General features: G+C 36.3%; 1 protein-coding gene across 1 annotated transcript in view; it reads left to right on the top strand.

The window, feature by feature from the left end:
* Positions 1–24,650, top strand: part of ZFC3H1 (zinc finger C3H1-type containing) — a 54,076-nt gene that overhangs the window by 22,582 nt on the left and 6,844 nt on the right. The window contains exons 10-27 of the mRNA XM_047787201.1: positions 703–840; positions 1,439–1,560; positions 2,021–2,170; positions 4,521–4,695; positions 4,935–5,066; positions 5,433–5,975; positions 6,061–6,170; positions 7,576–7,707; positions 7,813–7,934; positions 9,288–9,389; positions 10,051–10,170; positions 11,522–11,705; positions 13,076–13,262; positions 15,337–15,525; positions 16,163–16,400; positions 19,876–19,981; positions 20,064–20,262; positions 20,868–20,962. Coding sequence (XP_047643157.1) covers positions 703–840; positions 1,439–1,560; positions 2,021–2,170; positions 4,521–4,695; positions 4,935–5,066; positions 5,433–5,975; positions 6,061–6,170; positions 7,576–7,707; positions 7,813–7,934; positions 9,288–9,389; positions 10,051–10,170; positions 11,522–11,705; positions 13,076–13,262; positions 15,337–15,525; positions 16,163–16,400; positions 19,876–19,981; positions 20,064–20,262; positions 20,868–20,962 — 3,044 coding nt within the window. The remainder of the gene's footprint in view (positions 1–702; positions 841–1,438; positions 1,561–2,020; positions 2,171–4,520; positions 4,696–4,934; positions 5,067–5,432; positions 5,976–6,060; positions 6,171–7,575; positions 7,708–7,812; positions 7,935–9,287; positions 9,390–10,050; positions 10,171–11,521; positions 11,706–13,075; positions 13,263–15,336; positions 15,526–16,162; positions 16,401–19,875; positions 19,982–20,063; positions 20,263–20,867; positions 20,963–24,650) is intronic.

The raw sequence follows: 24,650 nt of genomic DNA, 5'->3' as shown, positions 1-24,650 counted from the left end.
CGGACCTAGAAAAGGCAAAAAGACAAAAAAAAAAAAATTGGTCAATTCAGATGTTCTGTCTATTCTAGAATAAATTTTAGCAAATTGTATATTTAAAACTTCTCCCATTTTTGCTCATATCTTTTCATTTGATGACTCTACTGTGGTGGAAGAATTTTTGATGTTTATCAGGTTTATTAAGGAGATTGAAGTGATTCTTTCTACCTTGTTTTCTAATGATGTTAAAGTAAAATAAATGGAGCAAAGCAAATCTTGGTTCTGTTAGGTAAACCACCTTGGACACTTATCTTCTATATGTAACCACAAAAACCAAGAATTTTTGTTAGCAATAATGTAGAATTACTAATTTTGTCTTTGACTTTAAAGGGTTAATTTAGGTGGCATTATGGTTCCTTATAGAAAGTTAGGGAAAATAAAACAATGAAGAAGATGATCCATAGTAGTGTCTAGAAAGACTGAGACTATAAAATATTTTATGTTTTTGGTATGTAACTAGTATTGGTGGAGTAGGACAGAGTAAATTAATACAGTATAAACAGAAGGAACCATAGACTGTCTGCTTGAAACCCATTATTTTGTATGAATTAAAATTCATAGAGGTTAAGTGACTTATCCAAGGCCATGAAGCTAATTGTAGCAGAAGCCAAGAAAAGGATAGAGATACTTTTGTCATCACAGATAACAAATACGTTGTCCTTGCAGCTTCCAAAGCATAAATCAGTAGTAGTAACACTAAATGATTCAGATGATAGTGAATCTGATGGAGAGGCATCCAAGTCAACCAATAGTGTTTTTGGTGGATTGGAGTCCATGATTAAAGAAGCAAGACGAACTGCTGAGGTAAGTACAGTAATGAAAGATAGACATAAAGATCATTTATTGACAATCATTGAAGTTTTTTTCCTCTGATAATTAGACCTTAGAGGTTTAGATTTTAATATATTGACTTATGTAAATATTTTAAGTATTTGTATTATTAGGACTTTATGTTATGAAGCATATATAAATTTAGATGGTTTTAGTCATTAAACTATTTGTTTCCAGTTGACTAATCCATTTTTCAAAATAATAAAATTGTGTGGATAATTGTCCTCTGTACTAAGGAAATTTATTGTTTTGCAGTTGCGTTACATTACCAGAAAACAGTTTTTTGTTCAACTGTATGATCTAAGTACAGCTTTTATCCCTATCCCTAATTGTAACAGTAGTTTAGATATGAAATAGTTCAGTTATTTTTAAACATAGGTCTTGACTACTTAATGGATTTTACAGTTACTTTGTTGGTTAACGGCCAGCATTGTCTCTTAAAAAGGAATAGAAAATAATGGTGAAGATATTCATTTATTTTTAAATATATGAATTTACACCAGATAAAGTAAAATATAGATTTTAGGGATTATGAAAGCTTTTGATCTGGTTGACTTCACATGTTTTCTAGCAAGCTTCAAAGCCAAAAGTACCTCCAAAATCTGAAAAAGAAAATGATCCTATGCGAACACCTGAAGCTCTACCTGAAGAAAAGAAGATTGAATATAGATTGTTAAAGGAGGAGATTGCCAAGTAAGTGGCATTTATTTAATTAGCTTTGAGGGAATATACAATTTTTAGTACTCTGTATACACTTTATTGGCATTGGAAAATGAAGGTGATGATTTTATTCAAGATGAGTTAACGTCTTTATAACAGACATTATAAACCAGACATTCTGGTTCCCCCTCCTGTCGCTTGCACAGGAGGGGGAACCAGAACCAAACTATCATCTCTAAACCCGAATAAAGTGATGCGCTGAGATATAAACAGCTTAGAAAAAGCTAAAAGCTGTTTTAAAGGAGAACTACACTGTCAGCTTTAAATGCCAACTTGGGTCATGTGTATTGATCATCGTTGTTGTCATTAGTCATTATGTTAGTCATTTAGTTAGTAGTTTTACTTTATGTTATGAAATAGAATACATCTTTAAAGAAAAATAATTTCAGTTTATTCTTTGGTATAATTTATTAATTTTTATTCATTATTTTAGTCGTGAGAAACAGCGTTTAATTAAATCAGATCAGCTGAAGACAAGCTCATCATCCCCAGCAAACTCTGATGTAGAAGTTGATGGGATTGGCAGGATAGCAATGGTTACTAAGCAGGTTACAGATGCAGAAGCAAAACTTAAAAAACATAGGTAAGTCTCATTATCTGATTAAATAGTGCACGTTTCTAAATTTCTCTATATTAGAGGTATATATTTTTGTGGTATATGTCAATAATTACACTATATGATTACTAACTCTTTCATACTTGATAGAACTAGAGAAAGCTATCATTTTGTTGAATTGTACATTTACATAAAGTAATAGTATTAATGTTTAAAAGAAATTAAGACTTCAGAAGAGAGTTTTCCTCTTCAGATATAAGTGTGACTTATCATTGCTAAAAGCATTTATGAAACTGCTTGTTTTAGACTTTTCTTTAAAACCTCTTCCATGTTTTTTAAAATACCTTTATTGGAAGCGTTATTTTTTTTAGGGCCACACCCATGGCATATGGAGGTTCCCAGGCTAGGGGTTGAATCAGAACTATAGCTGCTGACCTATGCCACAGGCACAGCAATTCAGGATCCGATTGCATCTACAGCCTACACCACAGCTCATGGCAATGGCAATGCCAGATCTTTAACCCAGATCTTTAACCCTCTGAGTGAGGCCAGAGATCAAACTTGCATCCTCATGGATGCTAGTCAGGCTGGTTTCTGCTGAGCCATAACAGGAATTCTGGAAGCATATTAAAGGTGAACTTGATAGAAATAGTCATTATTTAATCTGTTCAGTAAGACACATGGTCGTATAAACGTTATTATATGTTATTACATAAATTATAATTATAATAATTATAAAAATAAAAATTATAAAAACCATGGTATGAAAAAGTGTTAAGACGTATCTTGGAGTTCCCCGGTGGCCTACAAGGTTAAGGACCTAGCATTGTCACAGTTGTGGCTTGGGTCACTGTTATGGTGAGGGTTTGATTCCCTGCTGGTGAACTTCTGCATGCTGTGGGCGTGGCCAAAACAAATAGAATTGAAAAAGACGTATCCTGATATTGGAGGTCTGAAAAATGTTGATATTAGATGAAATATTTTGGACCATAAACTCCAAAGTTAGCAATAAGAAATGGTTTTATGTATGGTGTTTTGGAAAATTGATACTGTGCCAATTTTCTGCTGTACAGCGAAATGATCCAGTTGTACATATATACCTACATTCCCTTTCTTATGTTATCTTCCATCATGGTCTATCCCAAGAGATTATATGTAGTTCCCTGTGCTATACCTCACTGCTTATCCATTCTGTATGTAATAGTTTGCATTTGGTGTTATGTATGTTTTAAAAGAGGTTAAAATAAATTCATTTTGGGAGTTCCCTGGTGGCCTAGCAGGTTAAGGATCTAGCATTGTCACTGCCCTGGCTCGTGCTCGCTGCTGTGGTGTGGGTTTGATCCCTGGACTAGGAGCTTTTGTGCGGCCAAAAAAAATTCATTTTAGATTCCATTTCTTTAATAACTTTCATAACAAATGAATACATTTTAAAAAAATCTTTCTTCTCCCCATCCTATTACATGTTCTCTGCCTTTATGATTCACTCTAGATGTTAATTGTTGTGACTGTTTGAAATAAGATGTTTCATTTTTTTAACCATAATATTCAGTAGTTGATCAAGATGAAAATCTGCATCCATAAATTTGTTTTTGTCTTTTTTTGCTTCTGTTCCAAACTTTACATCTGTCTGTTGTTTAAAAATTAAACTTCCTTTTCCCTTCCTTGCCTTGTCTTAGATAAAATTGACTTAGAGGTTTGTTAGGTAGTTAAATATGCTTGATTATGTTTATTAGATGTTTTTTGTGTATATATTAAAAGTATTATAAATGAAGCTAAACAGCAATTACGTCTTAAGTTTATTATTTAGGAGTTATATAGGGCTGATTGAATATTTACTGTTAACAGCTTTTCAGCCTTTATTCACATTACACAGACAAATGTTTTGTTTTTTCCTTTTTTGGGGGGCTGCACCTGTGGCATATGGAAGTTCTAGGCTAGGGGTTGAATTGGAGCTGCAGCTGCTGGCCTATGCCATAGCCACAGCAATGCCAGATCCTAGCCACATCTGCAACCTATGCTGTAGCTCACTGCAATGCCAGATCCTTAACCCACTGAGTGAGGCCAGGGATTGAACCCCTATCTTCATGGGTATTAGTCGGATTTATTACTGCTGAGCCACAATGGGAACTCCCAATTTTTTTTTTTAAAGATCAGACCTATAGTTGCTTTCATAAAATGTAACAGTGTCTATCTGAATACTTGTATGATGAAAGGAATACTTGGTGAATATGAAAATATCCTTTGAAATACTCACTTCTGTGTATCAAATATATTTTTAAAAATGAGCTATTACTTTGTAATTTTTTTATTCTGATGGTGTTAGTCCACTAGTTTAGAAAAACAAACATTAATAAGAATTTTGTTATTTCCCAATTAGGATTCTCTTGATGAAAGATGAATCTGTTTTAAAGAATCTAGTACAGCAGGAAGCTAAGAAGAAAGAATCTGTTCGAAATGCTGAAACAAAAATTACAAAACTTACAGAGCAGCTTCAGGCAACAGAGAAAATTCTCAGTGTCAATAGAATGTTTTTGAAGAAGCTTCAGGAACAAGTAATGTTCTTTTTAAAAATTAAATATTGTAGTCTCATGTTTACTACACATTTTTATGGGCCAAATTTTTAATAAAACCATAAACCGAAACTATCAAAATACATAACCTATGTTTTGTTCTCTCTTGAAACGTGGTATTTTCGTATTTTAATTTTCAGTTGAATACCCTAAAGCTACTATGTTTGAGAAGATATTTCCTCTTCTAAGATTTACATTTTCAGAATTATCCAATATTTCAGATTCACAAAGTTCAACAACGTGTTACAATTAAGAAAGCTTTAACTCTGAAATATGGAGAAGAACTTGCTCGGGCAAAAGCAGTGGCTAGTAAAGAAATAGGAAAACGTAAACTGGAACAAGATCGCTTTGGAGTAAGTTGTGTGTAGAAATATTTTATGTTTGAAAAGGAGAAGGTTTTAATAATACTTTTGAGGATAAGAGATATATAAAAAATTCAAGCTTTTTACTGCATATTCAAGGAAACTAAGGGTAAAGCTTTGTTTTTAAATGACATCTACATTTTTAGAAATTTATTTTTAAAGTTACTTTGACTTTTTTTTTAAAGTTTTTCTATATCATAGATTAACTGGTAAATCTGTTGGGAAGCTTTTGTAAAACTATTTTATTTATCGATTTAGTTTTATTATGTTGTATTATAGGGATAGCCTAATTATCTTACCAAAAATCATTTATAAAATCATAACAATATAAAATACTGATACCATTTTTCCCTCCAGCCAAACAAAATGATGAGACTGGACAATTCTCCAATATCAAGTCCAAGAAAGCATTCAGCAGAATTAATTGCTATGGAAAAAAGACGATTACAAAAGCTAGAATATGAATATGCTCTGAAAATTCAGAAACTAAAAGAAGCCAGGGCCCTTAAAGCAAAGGAACAACAAAATATTGCTCCACTTGTGGAAGAGGAACCTGAATTTTCTTTACCTCAGCCCTCACTTCATGATCTGACTCAAGATAAATTAAGTCTGGACACAGAGGAAAATGATGTTGATGTTGAGATTTTGGCTGGATCAAACAGAGAACGAAGAAGATCATTCTTAGAATCCAATTCTTTCACTAAACCTAACCTCAAGCACACTGATACACCTAACAAAGAATGTATAAACAAACCTACTAAGAATACAGTAGAAAAACCAGAACTTTTTCTAGGATTAAAAATTGGTGAATTGCAGAAATTATATTCAAAAGCTGACAGCTTAAAACAACTGATTTTAAAAACTACCACAAGCATTACAGACAAGATTTTGCATGGTCAGGTAACTGAACATTTCAAATTATTTATAAAATCTAGACTTCACCCTAGCCATATTTGCCTTAAGAAATTACTATTTTCTTTTGCAGGAGATTTCCGTGGATGTGGATTTTGTGACAGCACAGAGTAAAACAGCAGAAGTGAAGCCATGTCCGTTTAGACCCTACCATAGTCCCCTTCTAGTTTTTAAGTCGTACAGGTATAGAAGGAAGATTTAATAAGCTTGAGTTTCAGGATTGCTTCTTGTTGTTAATGATATCCTAAGTTTGCATGTTTGATGATAATGAAAATTGAATCATGGTCATGAAAAAAATGAACTTGTACTTTTAGAGCATAAATTAGTGTCTTGTTTTCAGACTTCAACCAAAGAGGAAGTAAGGTTCACTTCACACCTGGTTTCATTAATTCTTTTTTTTTTTTTTGTCTTTTTGCTATTTCTTGGGCCGCTTCCGAGGCATATGGAGGTTCCCAGCTAGGGGTCCAATCGGAGCTATAGCCACCGGCCTACGCCAGAGCCACAGCAACGCGGGATCCGAGCCGCGTCTGCAACCTACACCACGGCTCACGGCAACGCTGGATCTTTAACCCACTGAGCAAGGGCAGGGACCGAACCCGCAACCTCATGGTTCCTAGTCGGATTCGTTAACCACAGCGCCACGATGGGAACTCCTGGTTTCATTAATTCTTATCAAATCTTAATTTCTAGCTACTGGTGGAATTGTGGAGAATTCTCAATTACTGTCTGTTGAAGATTTTAAGAAAAATAACTGGAGTCTTAAGAGAATTTTTAATTTTTTAAAATGTTTTACTATTACTTTAAGGAAAACATTGGCCAGCTTTCATAAACTTGATTTGATACTTTCAGATGATTACCTTAGTGAGAGGTTGCTTTTTTTTTTTCTTTAAGACTTTTAGAAGCTGTGAGACTGTTAAATTGGTATGATTTTATAAAACTATTAAGCATCTACTATGTAGTGTAAACTTTTTCTCTAGTTTCTTGGTTGGCTGGTAATGCAAGAAATACCAGTGTTGGGAGTTCCCGTCGTGGCGCAGTGTTTAATGAATCTGACTAGGAACCATGAGGTTGCGGGTTTGATCCCTGCCCTTGCTCAGTGGGTTAAGGATCTGACTTTGCCGTGAGCTGTGATGTAGGTTGTAGATGAGGCTCGGATCCCGCATTGCTGTGGCTCTGGTGTAGGCCAGCAGCTGCAGATCCGATTGCACCCCTAGCCTGGGAACCTCCATATGCTGTGGGAGCGGCCCTAGAAAAGGCAAAAAGACAAAAAAAAAGACCAGTGTTATATAGAGTTTTATCATGTGGTAAAAATTACTACTTTTAGAATACAGGATATTTTTGTTCTTTGTTTTCTGTTTCCTATATTTTATATCCTGGGTATAAAAGTACCATGTTCCTAGGACTTGATATTCTTGTTGCTTGCGAGACTTCATTTTGGTATCAGATAGTATTAGATTAATAATTAGATAAATAGTAAGCTCAAAGTATAGAAACTTTAACTGAGAAAGAAAAGATGAAAATTTCTTAAATTCTCTGAGGAATGTTTATAGAGCATCATAATGTGCCTGTCTGCCTCTCTTCTTCTTAGATTTAGTCCATACTATCGTACCAAGGAAAAACTTCCCCTAAGCTCAGTATCATACAGTAATATGATCGAACCAGATCAGTGTTTCTGCCGTTTTGATTTAACAGGAACGTGTAATGATGATGATTGTCAATGGTGAGTAGTTTTTATTTGTGAGCAGTTTGTAAATTAAAAGGTAGTCTTGGTTATTTGACTTTGGTATATACATGATTATCTTTTCTGTGTTGTTATTTATTTTAGGCAGCATACACAAGACTATGCGCTTAGCCGAAAACAGCTCTTCCAGGACATTCTGTCATATAATCTGTCTTTGATTGGTTGTTCAGAGACAAGCACTGATGAAGAAATTGCTGCTGCAGCAGGTTCTTAAAGACCTCTTGTTTCCCAACTGAAAATTTGAATTTAGGCAATTTAAAAGCTTTATATTCAGTTGTTGACATCTTTAAATAGCTATAATAATTCAATACATTCATCTTTGATACTTTATCTAGGTCTGCTCTATCCACTACAGTAGTCACTAGCTATATGTTGCTATTTAAATCTAAGTTAATTAAAATAAAAATTTATTTCATCAGTTACACTAGCCACATTTCAAATGCTCAGTAGCCACTGTTGAGGTCAGTGTTGGTAAGTACTTACCAATAAGACAGTGCATATATATAAGACATCCATCATTGCAGAAAGTTCTTTTGATGGTGCTCATCTAAATATTTCAGTTTATTTAGCAGTGTATATCACATGGTTGTATAGAAATTTTACTGATATTTTAAAAATAAACCCTATTTATTGTTTTCGAAAATAGAGGGGTGTTGGAAGTTGAGATGACTGTAGACTGTAGTTTCAAATCCTACAATGAAGTATAAAAAGACCTTTTTTTTTTTTCCCCAGTCTTTTTATCTTTTTAGGGCTGCACCCGAAGCATATGGAGGTTCCCAGGCTAGAGGTCTGATCGGAGCTGTAGCTGCCAACCTATGCCACAGCCACGGCAATGCCAGATCCAAGCCACATCTGCGACCTACACCACAGCTCACGGCAACGCTGGATCCTCAACCCACTGACTGAGCGAGGCCAGGGATTGAACAGGCAACCTCATGGTTCCTAATTGGATTCGTTTCCTTTGTGCCATGATGGGAACTCCCTAAAAGTACTTTATACACTTTTTTTTTTTAATTGTTATTTCCCTAATACAGTTTTTTTCCCCAGTTACACATACATGTATACATTCTTTTTTCTCACATTATCATGCGCCATCATACAATTTGACATTGTAGAAAACATAGATTACTGCCAGACATTGTGAGTAAATGTTGTTAGAGATTTCCCAAGATGTAGTGTCAAATATTAAACCTTAAACTGCAAGTCTTTTGGAAGTAAGGAAATTGGTGTTTGTTAAATTCAGTATTATGATGACTCAGAGTGATTGTAACATCACTGAATCTATTTAATCATTCCCAATTAGGGACTTTAATTTTCACTTTTTTAGGTTGTTTTAGTAAATACTCTTTTCCAGCCCAAATTGGGTGCATGATATGGTGGGATTTGCTCTAGCAGTTGAGATAATGTAGGCCTTCCTTGCCCTTTAGAAGGCCATGGGTGTTTTTGACTAGTACTTTTAACTTTTAAACTATTCTTCACTTCTTTGTCTTTAGTTAGCCTCATCTCTGTAATCCATGTTTATTATACTTTTTATGAAGATAGCATTGCTCTACTTTCAGAAAAATATGTCGAGAAGCTTTTTGGAGTAAACAAAGATCGAATGTCAATGGACCAGATGGCTGTTCTCCTTGTTAGCAACATCAATGAAAGTAAAGGCCATAGTGAGTATATATCTCTTTCTGTTGCACAAAAGAACCTTAAAGAGCAAATTTGTCGAGCAAATTTTTTGGCATTATGTTCTCAGTGTAAAAAAAATGTCATTTCTGAGTAACATAATAGAATACATTTAGCTCTTTTTGTGTATTGTTTGGGTAGCCTTCAAAACTAAAAAACTGGAGTTCCCTTGTGGCTCAGCAAGTTAAGGATCTGGCATTTTCACTGCTGTAGCTCTGGTTATAGCTGTGGCAGAGGTTCAGTTCCTGACCTGGGAACTTTTTCATGCTGTAGGCACAGCCCACTGTCCCCCACCAAAAAAAAAAAAAAAAAACTATAAAAAACTAATTCTGGAGTTCCCGTCGTGGCGCAGTGGTTAACGAATCCGACTAGGAACCATGAGGTTGCGGGTTCGGTCCCTGCCCTTGCTCAGTGGGTTAACGATCCAGCGTTGCCGTGAACTGTGGTGTAGGTTGCAGACGCGGCTCGGATCCCGAGTTGCTGTGGCTCTGGCTTAGGCCGGTGGCTGCAGCTCCGATTGGACCCCTAGCCTGGGAACCTCCATATGCCGCGGGAGTGGCCCAAGAAATAGCAACAACAACAAAAAAGACAAAAGACAAAAAAAAAAACTAATTCTATTAACTATTAACCTTCTCCTGTCTCCTTTAGCACCTCCATTTACAACCTACAAAGATAAAAGAAAGTGGAAGCCAAAGTTTTGGAGAAAACCTATTTCAGAGAATAATTTCAGTAGTGACGAGGAACAGTCTACAGGACCAATCAAATATGGTAAGAAGTAATTTAAGACCCACAGTCATTAAATTGTGGTGTTACATCTTTGTCTAATACTTTGCTAATCCTTTGGTGTAATCTACTAGCCTTTTTAAAATTTCTGGGTTTTGTTTTTGTTTTTTACAACAGTGATGCCACTTTGTGTTTAAGGCAGTTAGTTCTTCCTTGTGCAGGACTGCCTCTTGAGTTTTGTATTCATGGCCCCTGCCTAGTAAATGTGAGGGTCACCCTTTAGTAAATGTGACAGCTGTAAATATTTCTAAACCTACTTGAGTGCGTTGAAGGAAGCAGTACTGCTCCCATTTGAGAACTACTACCTGGCTTGTGTCCTTGATAGCAGGTGCTCTGTTTTGTTTCATCTTTGAGTCTGTGTTTTCTGATATGCAGTAGACTCACAGAATGAATGAATGAAGTGAGTGAACAAAGTGTGAATGAGTACCTTATTGTCAAGCATACCTTGCGTTATAATCTCAAGTTTGCGTAATTTAATTATTGTTTGTATATTAGCAAATATGCTTTCATGATGTTTATATTAATGTAATACTTGTTCTCTAATTTAGATATAGTGGAATAAATAATGTTTATAAATTACGACTTTCTCTTAAATTTTTTTTCTTTTTTTGGCTGCTCTGCGGCATGTAAAGTTCCTGGGCCAGGGATCAGGTCTAAGCCACAGTTGCAGCCTACACTGCAGCTGTGGCAACGCTGGATCCTTAACCCACTCTACTGCCTGAAGGATCTAACCTGCATCCCAGCTCTCCAGAGATGCCACCAACCCCAGTGGGCCACAGCTAGAACTCCTCTTACAATTTAATGAATGTGAATTATCAGATGATGACATTTAGCCTTAGAGTAGGGAGGTTGTTCTTACAGTTTGCCCAGCATAGTCCTAATTTATACTTCTTGTCCTGGTGTAATTTTTAATACCACTTTTCACTCGTGGAAGTGTCCTGGTTTGGGCAATAAACCGTATGATCTCTCCCGTTCTTGCTCTCTTTTTTGTCTTTTTAGGGCTGCAACAGCAGCATATGGAAGTTCCCAGGCTAGGAGTTGACTCAGAGCTATAGTCGCCTACACCACAGCCACAGCAATGTGGGATCCAAACTGTATCAGTGACCTACATCACAGCTCACCACAGCACCAGATCCCAATCCACTGAGTGAGGCCAGGGATCGAACCTGCCTCCTCATAGATACTTGTCAGATTCGTTTTTGCTGAGCCACAATAGGAACTCCCTGTATGATCTCTCTTAAAGCTATGAGCTTTTAGATTTAAGATGAGGCCAGTTGTCTTTTCTTGGATCTGTGGATTAGAGATGTTGTGAAGCTAATAATACTTTTCTTTGTAGCCTTCCAGCCAGAGAACCGAATTAATGTTCCAGCTTTGGATACTGTTGTCACTCCAGATGATGTCAGATACTTTACAAATGAGACTGATGACATAGCTAATTTAGAAGCAAGTGTGCTTGAAAATCCGTCTCATGTACAACTTTGGCTCAAGCTTGCATACAAGTATTTGAATCAGAATGAGGGGTAGGTCCCCTTCTAATCTTTGTGTTAACTGTTGCACATTTATATTTTTTTATGTTTGAGGTTTATTTCATCTCTGGTAATCAGGTTTCCTTCCTAGTGTCAATGGAGTCTTTGTTTTTTGACAAAGCCAAAAGCACTTTGTTGTTCTAAAGCTATTAGAAAAAGTTTAAGATTAGATCTTGAGTTATGTGCATGGCTCAGTCTGTGAGTAATGAATTAGCTACAGTTTTAACTTCACTGGGCTCTTACTTATTTCAAAGTATTATTAGTTAAAACAGTAAATTCTGAGTGGTCTAAGAATTAATCATTGAGTTTTTTTAATAAGTCAGGTAGTCTTGGTCTCAAAATTATGATAAAATCACAGTGGAACAGGTTAAATTTTCTGCTTATTTTCATTTGGAAATTTAAAGCCTGTCTAAGATCCTCTAAATTCTGGTCAATTGACCAGAATTTTTTCACATACATTTTCTATGTGTGTTGTTATGGGTGTTCAAATAAGGTAAATAGTAATTTATCTCAAAAATGACAGCTTCTATTACATAATTGCATTTTCAGACTCCTACTTGTTGATAGGATTGCCAGGAATAATTTTTGTATTACCAGGAGTAATCTTTTTTTACTGTAATTTTAGAATTGTAATAGTCAGGTTTGTTTGTTTTTAAATAGGCTGCTCTATTTTAAAACTTGGTATAGCGACTTTTTGTAATAAAGTAGCACTGCAGAATGCTAACAATCACATCTGAATACATCGCTTATTTAACTTACCTTGTGGATCATTTTCATGTTAATGGGATAAGTTACAGTGTTTTCTTTTCTGACTCATTTACTGAGTGAAGGCCAAAAAACTGTACATTATTTTATGAATAGGATCATGAGAGACAATTATCTTCTCCAAGAGATAGCAAGCCCTTGACTGTTGAAAAGAACTATTATATTGAAAGCTTTGATTATTTTGTGCTGGCAGTAGATGGCCTTGAGGGAGAATTGTTTAACTTTTCCCATTCATAGACGAGTGTAAATATAAAGGGTACTGCTGAATATGGACCTATAGCACATTTGAAGTTGATAATCTAGTGGTTTTACAACACTGTTTTTATCTGGTAAATGCTCATTGAACATCCACTTAAAAAGGAATTGTAAAAGAACTTAAAAAAGGTCTATAGGAAATCAGGACTTTTTTTGGACAGATGTGATTTAAAATCCTAATCTACCTCCTTTTGTCATAGGTGATAGCTTTTGTCATAGCTTCTTGGTAAGTTTTAATAGAAAATGAAATTTAAAAGTTGACTCATTAGACTAGGCTGATTTAACAGTGTTTTCAAGCAGTAAAAAAAAAAAAAAAAATTCCGCTCTTTCTTTCAAACATGTAGGCTAGGTTCAGAGTCCTTGGATTCTGCTTTAAATGTTTTGGCTCGAGCTTTGGAAAACAACAAGGACAATCCAGAAATTTGGTGCCATTACCTCAGATTGTTCTCAAAAAGAGGAACCAAGGAGGAGGTTCAGGAAATGTGTGAAACAGCTGTTGAATATGCTCCTGATTATCAAAGTTTTTGGACCGTGAGTAGAAGATAGAAAGTTTGTGTGTGAAATCATAATTCTTTAGGTCATCTTAAATGTCAGTGTGTAAGCTGAATAGGTCATGTGTTCGTCTGCATATAGATACAATAATAACTAGCAACCTCAAAACCACTTCTCTGGGTCAGGATTAATTTAGACTTTTAAACAAGAAGACAATGTTTAGTAAAGAGGTGATTTTTTGTTGTTGTTGTTTACTTTATTGGTAATAAAAAAACATAAAACATTTTATGCTTATCTATTCTTAAGCAGTTTTAGTTTGGGCAAAGTTAAGTGAATTTTTTGCAAAACACCTGAAAAAAAAATTTTTTTTTTGGCTGCACCTGTGGCATGTTGAAGTTCCCAGAATTGAACTTGTGCCACAGCAGTGACCAGAGCCACAACAGTGACAATGCCAGATCCTTAACCCACTGCGTAAGAGAACTCTGAAAAAAAATTTTTTTTAATGTTTGTATAACATTTTCATGAAAGCCAGGATGCATTTTGGTTTTTTAATTATTCATCCTCATTACTTAGGGAAATAATCTTAATCTATAAATCATAGTAATATAAAATCTTGCTAAAATAAAAAGATTTGGTGAAAAAATAGGTTTTTTCCTCATTCTCTGAGAAAATGGGAGTTTCTTACCCAGGCTAAAACTTAAAATTATAATTTATTCACTTTTTTTTTTTTTTTTGGTCTTTTTAGAGCCATACCCTCAGCATATGGAGGTTCCCAGTCTAGGGGTTGAATCGCATCTGCCAGCCTACACCACAGCCACAGCAACATGGGATCCGAGCCGTGTCTGCAATCTATAACCAGAGCTCATGGCAATGCTGTATCCTTAACCCTCTGAGCAAGGCCAGGGATTGAATCCACATCCTCACGGATACTAGTCAGATTCATTTCCACTGAGCCACAATGGGAACTCCATAAATGATTCACTTGTGAAATAAGTATTCATTAATATCTAAACTTTTACCAGCTGAACTCAAAAACTTTTTGATTCAGATAAACTTTCATATAAATCTGTTATTATCAGATCTGTCATTTACTTGCTAACCGAAATTCAAAACAGGTAGATTTGGATAATACAATGTCCCTTAATGAATGAACTTGCTACTCTCTAACTCTCCTAACTCAGGAGCTGAATAGATTTGGATGGTGAAAGATGCTTGGTTTTTTGTTTTTTCATATACTTGGTTTTTTCCTTGGAGCCTTGTACTGTTAATGCTGTTGATCACCACAAGTCATAGGGTATTATAGCCTTCCTTAAATTGTTTGGTCTTTAAAAGATGTCTTAATTTCTTGATTAAGTCTTTAATTCTTTTGCCACATAGTTCTTTTGTTGCTTTTTTTTTTTTTTTGGCCACACCTGTGACACACTGAAGTTCCTAGACCAGGGGTTGAACCCACACCACAGCTATAACCAGAGCCACATTTTTCACAACACCAGATCCCCAATTTACTGAACCACGAGGGAACTCCCCATATATTTCTTATATGAATGCTATTCTCAAAACTTTTATAGTCACACACCTGAGCACTGCAAATTGTGTATGATCATAAACATGAGTTTTTGGAGATCTATCATGGCTTTGCTGCCATTTATCTCTTGATTCAAGAAAAGGAGAGGTGGAATTGCTTCAGTGATAATCCTCAGAGTATATCTGAAAACTAAAACAAATTTCCAACTTGTGGAAGAAGGGGAAATCTAGGTTATAGTACTGAAATATGGGTTTATACATATGTATAATTACCCTTCTTATAGAAATTGAATTTTTTTTTAAATGGTCAGACCCACGGCATATGGAATTTCCCAGGCTAGGATTAAATTCAAGCCCATGCCAGATCTTTTAACCCATGTCCCAGGCCGGGGATCAAACCTGTGCCTCCCAGCAGCCCGAGCCGCTGTAGTCAGATTAGCCCTGCAGTCAGGTTAATCCACTTCACTACAGTGGGAACTCCAGAAATTGAATTTTTAATATGAGATAGTTTCTTAATGAAATGTAAAAAATCTGTAGTTTTAGTTTATTCTTACGAAGCAGGAGTAACATATGACATCCCTTTGGGCAGTTTCTGCACCTAGAAAGCACCTTTGAAGAAAAGGATTACGTATGTGAAAGAATGATGGAATTCCTGATGGGAGCAGCCAAGCAGGAAACATCGGATGTTCTGTCCTTTCAGCTTTTAGAGGCTCTTTTGTTTAGAGTTCAGCTACATATATTTACTGGAAGATGCCAAAGTGCACTTGCTATTTTACAGGTAAACAGTTATTATAACATTTAGTTACATTTTGTAGAGAATTTTTTAAAGTTTTAAAATAGTACAGGTAGTATTGTTTAATGATAATAGCACAGGTTTTAGATTTGAATCTTTGCCACTTAGCAGTAAGTTGTGTGAATTTGGGTAAGTTTATGACTGTTTCCTCCTTTGCATAGTAAGGATATTACCTTCTTTAGAGTATTTATGAATTTTAACTGAAAATAATATAGGTTGAGTACCTACCAGAATAAACGTCAGTCAGTATTCAAACCATAAAGGGAAAAATTAGTCCCTAGTGAAAATCTTCTGTATCAGTGTGTTGGAGTTTTTCTGTTTGTTACTTTTACTGTTTTCTCTAAATTTTGAATATCATGATACTTAAGATGTACAAGCGAATTTAATCTTTTTTGTTAATTATGTCATAAACCTTGACATGGTAAAAATTATGTTAATCTGGTACTGATGGCTCTAAAGAGTTTTTTCATTAAATAAATTGGTGACTATCAAAATTTTGATTTAGGTATTTAAGAACCATGTCAAAGAAATAAAACTCTTTTAATCTTCTTTGCCTTTACAGTTGAATCTTATTAGGAATATTTTTAAAAACACCTTCAGATTATTTTTCCATTTTACCTAGAATGCATTGAAATTGGCTAATGATGGAATAGTAGCTGAATACCTTAAAACAAGTGATCGATGTTTGGCATGGCTGGCCTACATACATCTTATTGAATTCAGTGTTCTCCCTTCAAAATTTTATGATCCATCTAATGCCAATCCTTCAAGAATTGTTAACATAGAACCATTTATAATGCCATGGCAAGCAGCTGAAGATGTAAAGACTAATCCTGACATGTTGGTAGCAGTATTTGAAGGTAAGTGTAAATGTTTATAAATTTAGAACATCAACTTAGCACTTATGATGATTCTTCCTACTTGAGTGAAATAAATTTATATATTGCAAGTCATAGTTTCATACTTTGTTGTATAAATGCTTAAAAGATTAAGGATTGGGTCAGATAAGGTGGCGTCTATGAAAGCCAGGAGCTATATGAATTGCATAATTAGTTTTTCTGATTATGGCAAAGGACACCAGTTAAATATGTAGATGATAAGGCATATTTACATAGTTTAACGAGTTGATTGAATCATAGAGCAGGTAAATTTTGTAAAGGAATCTATCAAGATTAAAGTTAAAAGATAATATTATTTTTTCAAGTAATATTTTCTCTATCAAACAATAAGTTTGTTTGCTACTATGTGCTAACAGAAATCTACTGTGGAATATATATAATATATAAAGCCTCTTTTCTCCTAATAAGTATATAGCCTATTTAAAAGATAAAGATTAGTGGGCATTTTGGGAGTGCTGGGACGCAGGATCGATCCCCAGCCTGGCACAGTGGGTTAAGGATCTGGCATTGCCACAGCTGTGGCTTGGATTGCAGCTGGGGCTTGGATCTGATCCCTGGCCTGGGAACTCCATATGCTGCAGGGCGGCCAGAAGAGGAAAACAAAATAATAATAATCTGGAGTTCCTGTCATGGCACTGCAGAATCCAACTGCAGTGGCTCAGGCGGCTGCAGAGGTACGGGTTCAGTCCCCAGCCTGCTGCAGTGGGTTAAAGGATCCAGCATTGCCACAGCTGCAGCTCAGGTTACAGCTGCGGCTTAGATTCAATCCCTGGTCCAGAAACTTCCATATGCCACAGGTGCAGCCATAAAAAAAAAAAATCTATACATCTGATGTAATTATTGACCATGTGAGGCTATGTAACTGTATGTTAGTATAAAATCTAAATTCTGTGCTTAGAGGGGACTGGGATCTGTGATTTAGAGGATAGTGCAGGCCATAAACCTGAAGGGAAGAGATTATTGTAGGTTGGCATGACTAAGGGTGTCTTCACAGAAGAATTGGGACTTGGAGGTGGACTTTGAAGTTTGACTATGATGTAACTGACATGATGGGTCTCCTCCTCAAAGATAGGACTCTTGTCTTACGTGTTTCTCAAGGGCCTGTAATATCTGGCAGTGTACTGAGTGCTTGGTAAATGTTTATTGAATAAACTAGGGAAGAAAGGAAGTAAAAGAAGGATATTCCTTGGAATTCCCGTCATGGCGCAGCAGAAACAAATCTGAGTAGGAACCGTGAGGTTGCAGGTTCGATTCCTGGCCATGCTCAGTGGGTTAAGGATCCGGTGTTGCTGTGAGCTGTGGTATAGGTCGAAGGTGCGGCTTGGATCTATTGTGGCTGTGGCGTAGACTGGCCACTGTAGCCCCAATTCAAACCCTAGCCTGGGAACTTCCATATACCCTGAGTGTGGCCCTAAAAAAAAAAAAAAGGACATTCCTATTAAAGCAAAAAGCAACAAGTAGATAGGAATTAGTGCAGTGAATTTGAAGAGAGATTAAAAGAAGAAGAAAGTCCTAGAGTTCCTATTGTGGCTGAGCGGGTTAAGAACCACTGAGTAGTATCCATAAGAATATGGGTTCCATCCCTGGCCTCGCTCAGTGTATTAAGGATCCGGTGTTGCCACAAGCTGCAGTGTAGGTCGCAGATTCGACTTGGATCTGGCGTTGCTGTGGCTGTGGTGGTGGTCGGCAACTGGAAACTTCTAAAAAGACGGAAAAAAAAAAAAAGTCAAGTCCTTATCAAAGTAAGACTTTTGTGCTGGAGAACAGAAAGAATTAAGCTTGGTAAGTGGAATGGCACCAGATTATCAAGAACTTTGTGATTGGAATTAATGGCAATAGAGATTCTTTAGGAAAAGAAAGAACATGCTAGGGAGAAATGAAACCAAAGATAGGAAAACAAGCTCATAGCCATAACTGAAGCATAAAAAAAGTAACCTGGCGAGTTCCCACTGTGGTTCAGTGGGTTAAGGATCTGGTGTTGTCTCTGTGGTGGTGAGGGTTCAATCCCCCGTCCAGCGCAGTAGGTTAAGGATCCAGTGTTAGTGTTGCTGCCACCTGTCGAGTAGGTTACAGCTGCAGCTTGGATTTGATCCCCTGCCCAGGAATTACCATAAGCAGAGGGTGTGGCCTAAATAGAAAAGAACAGGGGAAAAAAGTAACCTGGGAAAGAGAGACATTTATTGGAGACATATTTGTTACAGACATTTTAAGTTACCACATAGAGATACGGGGACAGATTAAATGTCAGGGAAGACAAGATAGTCAAAGATGATTTCAGGGTTTTGAGACCAGGAAAACGAAAGTATATTAATAGAAAACTGGTGGATTGGGAAGACTGGTAGTACAAGTGGTGTTTGTGAATGATACTTGGTCACTCAAGCGGAAATGCTTGTTGGCAGAAGGAAATAAGGAAGTGCACCTTAAATGGACAATTATAGATAGAGAAATGGATTTAAAAGTTATTGTTATTACAACATAGAAATTATTGTATCATGTAGTGCTTTACAGTTTACATTGTGTTAGACAATAGGTTACTCAGTAATTGAGGCTATGAGATACTTTATTTGAGGAAGTAAAATTTTAAAATACAGCAATAGGGGGTAAAAGAGAGAACTGAGTCAGTGAGTGAGACCAGGAGAAAATATAAACAGTCTCTTGCAAGCAGAGGCAAGAAGAAATTAAAAAGAAGAGGAAGAACATTATCCAATGAATGTAGAGATAGGTTTGTTTAGATAGGACACTTAAAAGTGAACTTCAAAAGTGCTGTATCAGAATGACATTCGCTTTTAGACTCAGTAAATCTGGGCAGTCATACCACCATTGGGCAAGGAGAAAATAATGACAGTTGTGCAAAGTGAAACCTCAGTGGACCATTGTCCTTTAAGAAGCAGCAAGATCAAATAAAGGACTCTACAAAGGGAAGTGTTTTGAGGAAGTAAGGAAAAGATCTAGTTTACAGGGAGACATTTAGATCATCAGTCAGTAAGAACTCTAGTGAAGTGGGTCAGAAAAAGATAAAGAGATAATTCATTCTTTAAATTTTTTTTTTTTACATCCTTTTTAGGAATTTGGGGTAAATGCAGAGATCCTTGTTTAGATGCAAGAGCTCATATGGGATGTTTTATGCTTTTTTTTTTTTTTTGGCCATACTTGTGGCATGTGGAGGTTCATGGGCCAGGGATTGAATCTGTGTTCAATGCCAGATTTTTAACCTCTTGGGCCACCAGGGAACTCAGGGATGTTCATTCTTAACAAGAAAGTGAGGGCAAGAGATTTAATTTTAGGAGTTTGGAGATATCTGAAGTACTTCCTTTGAGTGAAAGCCAGGAGTTTAGGTGAATAAGATATGGTCAAATAAAGTAATAGGCTTTATTAGAGTTTTAACAGTCAAATAATTCATTTTATGTTTGATTCATGTTATGATGTTTTTGAATAGATGCGGTGAAAGCTTGCACAGATGAGAGCCTTACTGTTGAGGAAAGAGTAGAGGTCTGTGTTCCACTTTACACAAACATGATTGCCCTGCACCAGCTTCTCGAGAGGTAAAACTTAATTGACAAGCAGTTAACCTTGTATAAAAAATTGATTTTTTTCATGTGTTAGATGTGTGTTTTTCTTGTGAAGGTATGAGGCTGCAGTGGAGCTGTGTAAATGTTTATTGGAATCATGTCCCATGAACTGCAAGTTGTTGGAATCCCTTGTCACTTTATATTTGCGAACAAATCAGCATGACAAAGCCCAGGCAGTGTGGCTTACTGCGTTTGACAAAAACCCTCAGAATGCAGAGGTTTTTTATCATATGTGCAAATTCTTCATCTTGCAGGTAAAAAAGCAAAAAAGACATAATCAATTTTTCATAACTCTCAAATATGATATTTTTATGTTTCACATTTATTCATCCTTTCTAAGATGTTTCAGGCATCAGCCTCGCCAGAATGCTTTGATTGATCCTTTTGCCCTTTGCAAATTGTATTAGGTATTCATTCTTTCTCTGCCATCACCGTGCATAGTTCTACAAGTGCACTTAATTATATCGCGTTTTAATTTTGCTTACAGCTGCTTTGTACACTGTGCTAAGAACTCCTTTAGGGCAGGGATTGTATCTCATTCTGATTTAGAGTCCCCTCCCCCCAACACCAACACAGTGCCAAACATATGATAGAGCTTAATGACTAATTGGTGAAATGAGTGAGTGAAGTGAGCTTGTGGTATATTAGGTGTTACATTGTTTAATTGGTTAGTTCAGTTTGGAGCTCAGGGTGCAGAAGTCATCTCTGTGTTTACCTACTCAAGAAACCTAATCTAATTTGTGGCTTTGGGATGTGGAGGTGGGGTGGAAGCATGGCTTTTCCTCCCTTGAAAGATTTTCATTTAATTAAACATTGTAAGCCTAATAATGTATACCCCTCCTCCTTCTTTTAAAAATAGAATCAAGGAGATAATCTTCTTCCATTTTTGCGGAAATTTATTGCATCCTTCTTTAAACCTGGGTTTGAGAAGTATAGTAACTTGGATCTGTTTCGGTAAGTTTATAGAACTCTTGATTTGTAGAAGAATGAGAAATAATGTAATCTAGTGGAAAGATTACCAGTTTTTCTGCGGATTGATTACATTTTAGATTGATAATTTTTTTTAAAGAAACGAGAATGCTGTCTTACATTCTACATAAGGGCAGTAGAATTTAATAAAAATAGACACAAGATGTAAAATGCTTTACATTCTTTGGATTAAGAATAGTAATAAAGGAGGAGTTCCCGTCGTGGCTCAATGGAAAAGAATCTGACTAGGAGCCATGAGGTTGCATGTTCAATCCCTGGTCTTGCTCAGTGGGTTAAGGATCTGGCATTGCCAAGAGCTATGGTGTAGGTCTGAGACGCAGCTCAGATCCTGCGTTGCTGTGGCTGTGGTGTAGACTGGCAGCTGTAGCTCCAATTTGACCCCTGGCCTGGGAACCTCCTCATGCCTCGGGTGTGGCCTTAAAAAGCAAAAAAAAAAAAAAAGAATAGTAATAAAGGAAGGTTTATATTGACACTATAGTGACCCGTTCTGCTTTTAATTTATTGTCATTGTTAATTTTTAGCACTAAATACTGTAGCAACAGGGTGTTCCCACTGTTGCTCAGTGGGTTAAGGATCCAGGAGGATTGCTGCAGCTGTGGCTCGGATTCAGTCCCTGGCCTAGGAACTTCTATAATGCTGTGGGGGTGGCCAAAATCAGGAAAAAAAAAATACTGTAGCAACAAATTTTCCTGAGAGAGTTTGAGTAATTTTTGGAAAAAAAAAAAAGAATTTTAATTTATTGGATTGGTGATCTAAAGTGGATATAAATAATATACCTTTTTTAAAAAGTTCCTAACAAGAATTACTTTTTACTTCTGAAATACAGAGTAAGAAGCTTTAGAGGATTCTTTTCTCAGCCATCACTTACTTTCTGAGTAACTTATATAGAACCCTGTTTTTACTTCCCTATTATTTACTTATGTATTATTTCCCTATTATTTGCTTCCCTATGAGTTCTTATGCTAACAACAAAGGAGGCCATAGCAGATCATAAAGAACGGTTTTGGGGCAGGCTTTTAAACTTCTCTTTCCTTCTAACTCCTCATTTTTTGTAGGGATCAGCAGACTTTTAAGGACCAAATAGTAAATATTTTAGGCTTCCAAACCACATGCCCTGTCACTAATAGTCAACTATGCTGTTGTAGCAAGAAAGCAGCTGTGGACAGTATGAATGAGCATGGCTGTGTTCTAATAAAAGTTTATTTGTGAAAATAGGTGTAGTTTGCTGATCCTAAGTAAAACAGCATTAAAAGGAAAATATTTTCTGACTTACTCTATTTATGTTAGGAAGAACTAGGAGATGGAAAGTCCAAGCTGAATATCTCTTTAAAAAATTCTTGTGGAAAATACTGATAAGTGAAGATAAAAGTCTTGGATTTATATATGCAAGTCTAATACTTGCATGTATTTTTCTTTTCTTAGGTACTCCTTCCCTGCGCCCTTCCGTATAGCAGTGTTATACAAAAATATATTTAAAAAAAATAACCCACACTTTGTTAAGGCAATGGTCTAGCTACCCTAGAATATTTTGTGAACACAGCAGGGGTTTTTTTGTTGGCGATGTTTGTTTTGTTTTGCCTTTTTAGGGATGCACCGGTGATGTATGGAAGTTCCCAGGCTACGGGTCGAATTGGAGCTGCAGCTGCCAGCCTGCACCACAGGCACAGCAGCTTGGGATCTGAGCCTCGTCTACGACCTACACCACAGCTCACAGCAATGCCAGATTCTTAACCCACTGAGTGAGGCCAGGGATCGAACCTGTATCCACATGCATACTAGTCAGCTTTGTTACTGCTGAGCCACGATACGAACTCCAAACATAGCCGTTTTATTTGAGATTTGACAAAAAAGTTTGGAGTCACTGTTCTTTTCTAGACGTGAGTCTTTACATCTGTCCTCTTACGGTAGTCAATTTATTGACATGATGATTTTAGTACTTTTCTTGAAATTGTTTCTGTTCCTCTATGTCTGGATTAACTTCTTACAATTAATTACGAAAGAGTAATTTGAAATGCAAGTTAACAGAGACTTAAAGTGTTCTGTAAGTAATTTAGAGATTGTTCAGCTTCTCCATGCTTTGTTGGCGTGTTTTTTTTTTTTTTTTCTGGTGTACCTGCACGTGGAAGTTCCTGGGCCAGGGATCAAACCTGCTCTGCAATTGTGGCCTACGCCACAGTTCTGACAGCAACACTGGATCCTTGACCTTCTGTGCCACAAGGGAACTTCTTCTCCTTATTTTATTGTCTCAAACTCAAGCACAGGAAAAATTCATGGCTGAACCAAACTTTACAGTCTTCCTTTGGGCAAGGAGGTAATTCTTTTAGCTTAAAAGGAGTTACTGCCAGTTTGTACGTGGTCAAAGATAATCAGATCTTCTTGATGTCAATTTAATGAAGTGGAATAGACATTTATCAATAAAAATTTGAAACTAGGCTACCTCCACATAATCTTGTCATTGTTTACTAAGGCATCTGGCTTTATTATTTTTTTCATGGAAATTCATAATTTAACAAGAATCATGAGAAAAAGGTATCCTGTGCTCAATTTATTTAGACAATTTGAAGTCTTTGTTTACAGAATTTTTTTGAGTCAAATATTGAGAGAATAGCAGTGTGAGAATTTACACCATTGCCATACTTACTGGTATTGATACAAATTTTTTTAATTTATAAAAGATTTTATAGAGGTTCCTGTCGTGACACAGTGGAAATAAATCCGACTAGGAACCATGAGGTTTAGGGTTCGATCCCTGGCCTCACTCAGTGGGTTAAGGATCCAGCATTGCTGTGAGCCATACACATGCCTCCGGTGTGGTCCTAAAAAGCAAAAAAAAAAAAGATTTTATAAAAGCAAAGCTTATTAATAGGAGAAATCAGTGCTCTTAATAGACTCAGAATACTTTTTTTGCTTCATGAGTAGAAATTGTAGAGCAAAATACATAGACGTGTAATATTTATTTAGACTCTGTCATTTCTTTCTATGTAACATTTAGTATAAATTGTATATATGTGTATGTGTGTAAAATTTGGTATAAGGACAGCCAGAAAGAACTAGATGAGGTAATTTTCATTTGTTTCAAATCAATTTGAAGATTAGTAGATAGCCATAAAAGTTAACTAGGGGATTTCATTCACCTTACTGAAGTTAGCCTAGGGATAGTCTTGCATAGGTTAGATTTAAAGTTATCTCCTCTTGGAGTTCCTGTCGTGGTACAGTGGTTAACGAATCCGACTAGGAGCCATGAGGTTGCGGGTTCGGTCCCTGCCCTTGCTCAGTGGGTTAAGGACCCGGCGTTGCTGTGAGCTGTGGTGTAGGTTGCAGATGCGGCTTGGATCCCGAGTTGCTGTGGCTGTGGTGTAGGCCAGTGGCTATAGCTCCGATTTGACCCCTAGCCTGGGAATCTCCATATGCCGTGGGTGTGGGCCTAGAAGAGACAAAAAAAAAAAAAAGTTATCTCTTCTTACTTACCTCAGTTTTCAGTTGAGAAAGCTGGTATTAGAAATTAAGTGATAAACTCATGGTAATATAGCTAGTTATGGCCAAGTTAAAATGATAACCTGACTTCTAGATGTACCATTTCTTCCTTTTCTTATGGTCCTCACCCAGTCTCCCCCACCCTAGCCCCCATTTAGTCTCTCTAATCCATTAAAAC

Source organism: Phacochoerus africanus, chromosome 7 (genome assembly GCF_016906955.1).
Source record: "Phacochoerus africanus isolate WHEZ1 chromosome 7, ROS_Pafr_v1, whole genome shotgun sequence".
Lineage (NCBI taxonomy): Eukaryota > Metazoa > Chordata > Mammalia > Artiodactyla > Suidae > Phacochoerus > Phacochoerus africanus.
This window is presented reverse-complemented; position numbering and strand designations above follow the sequence as displayed.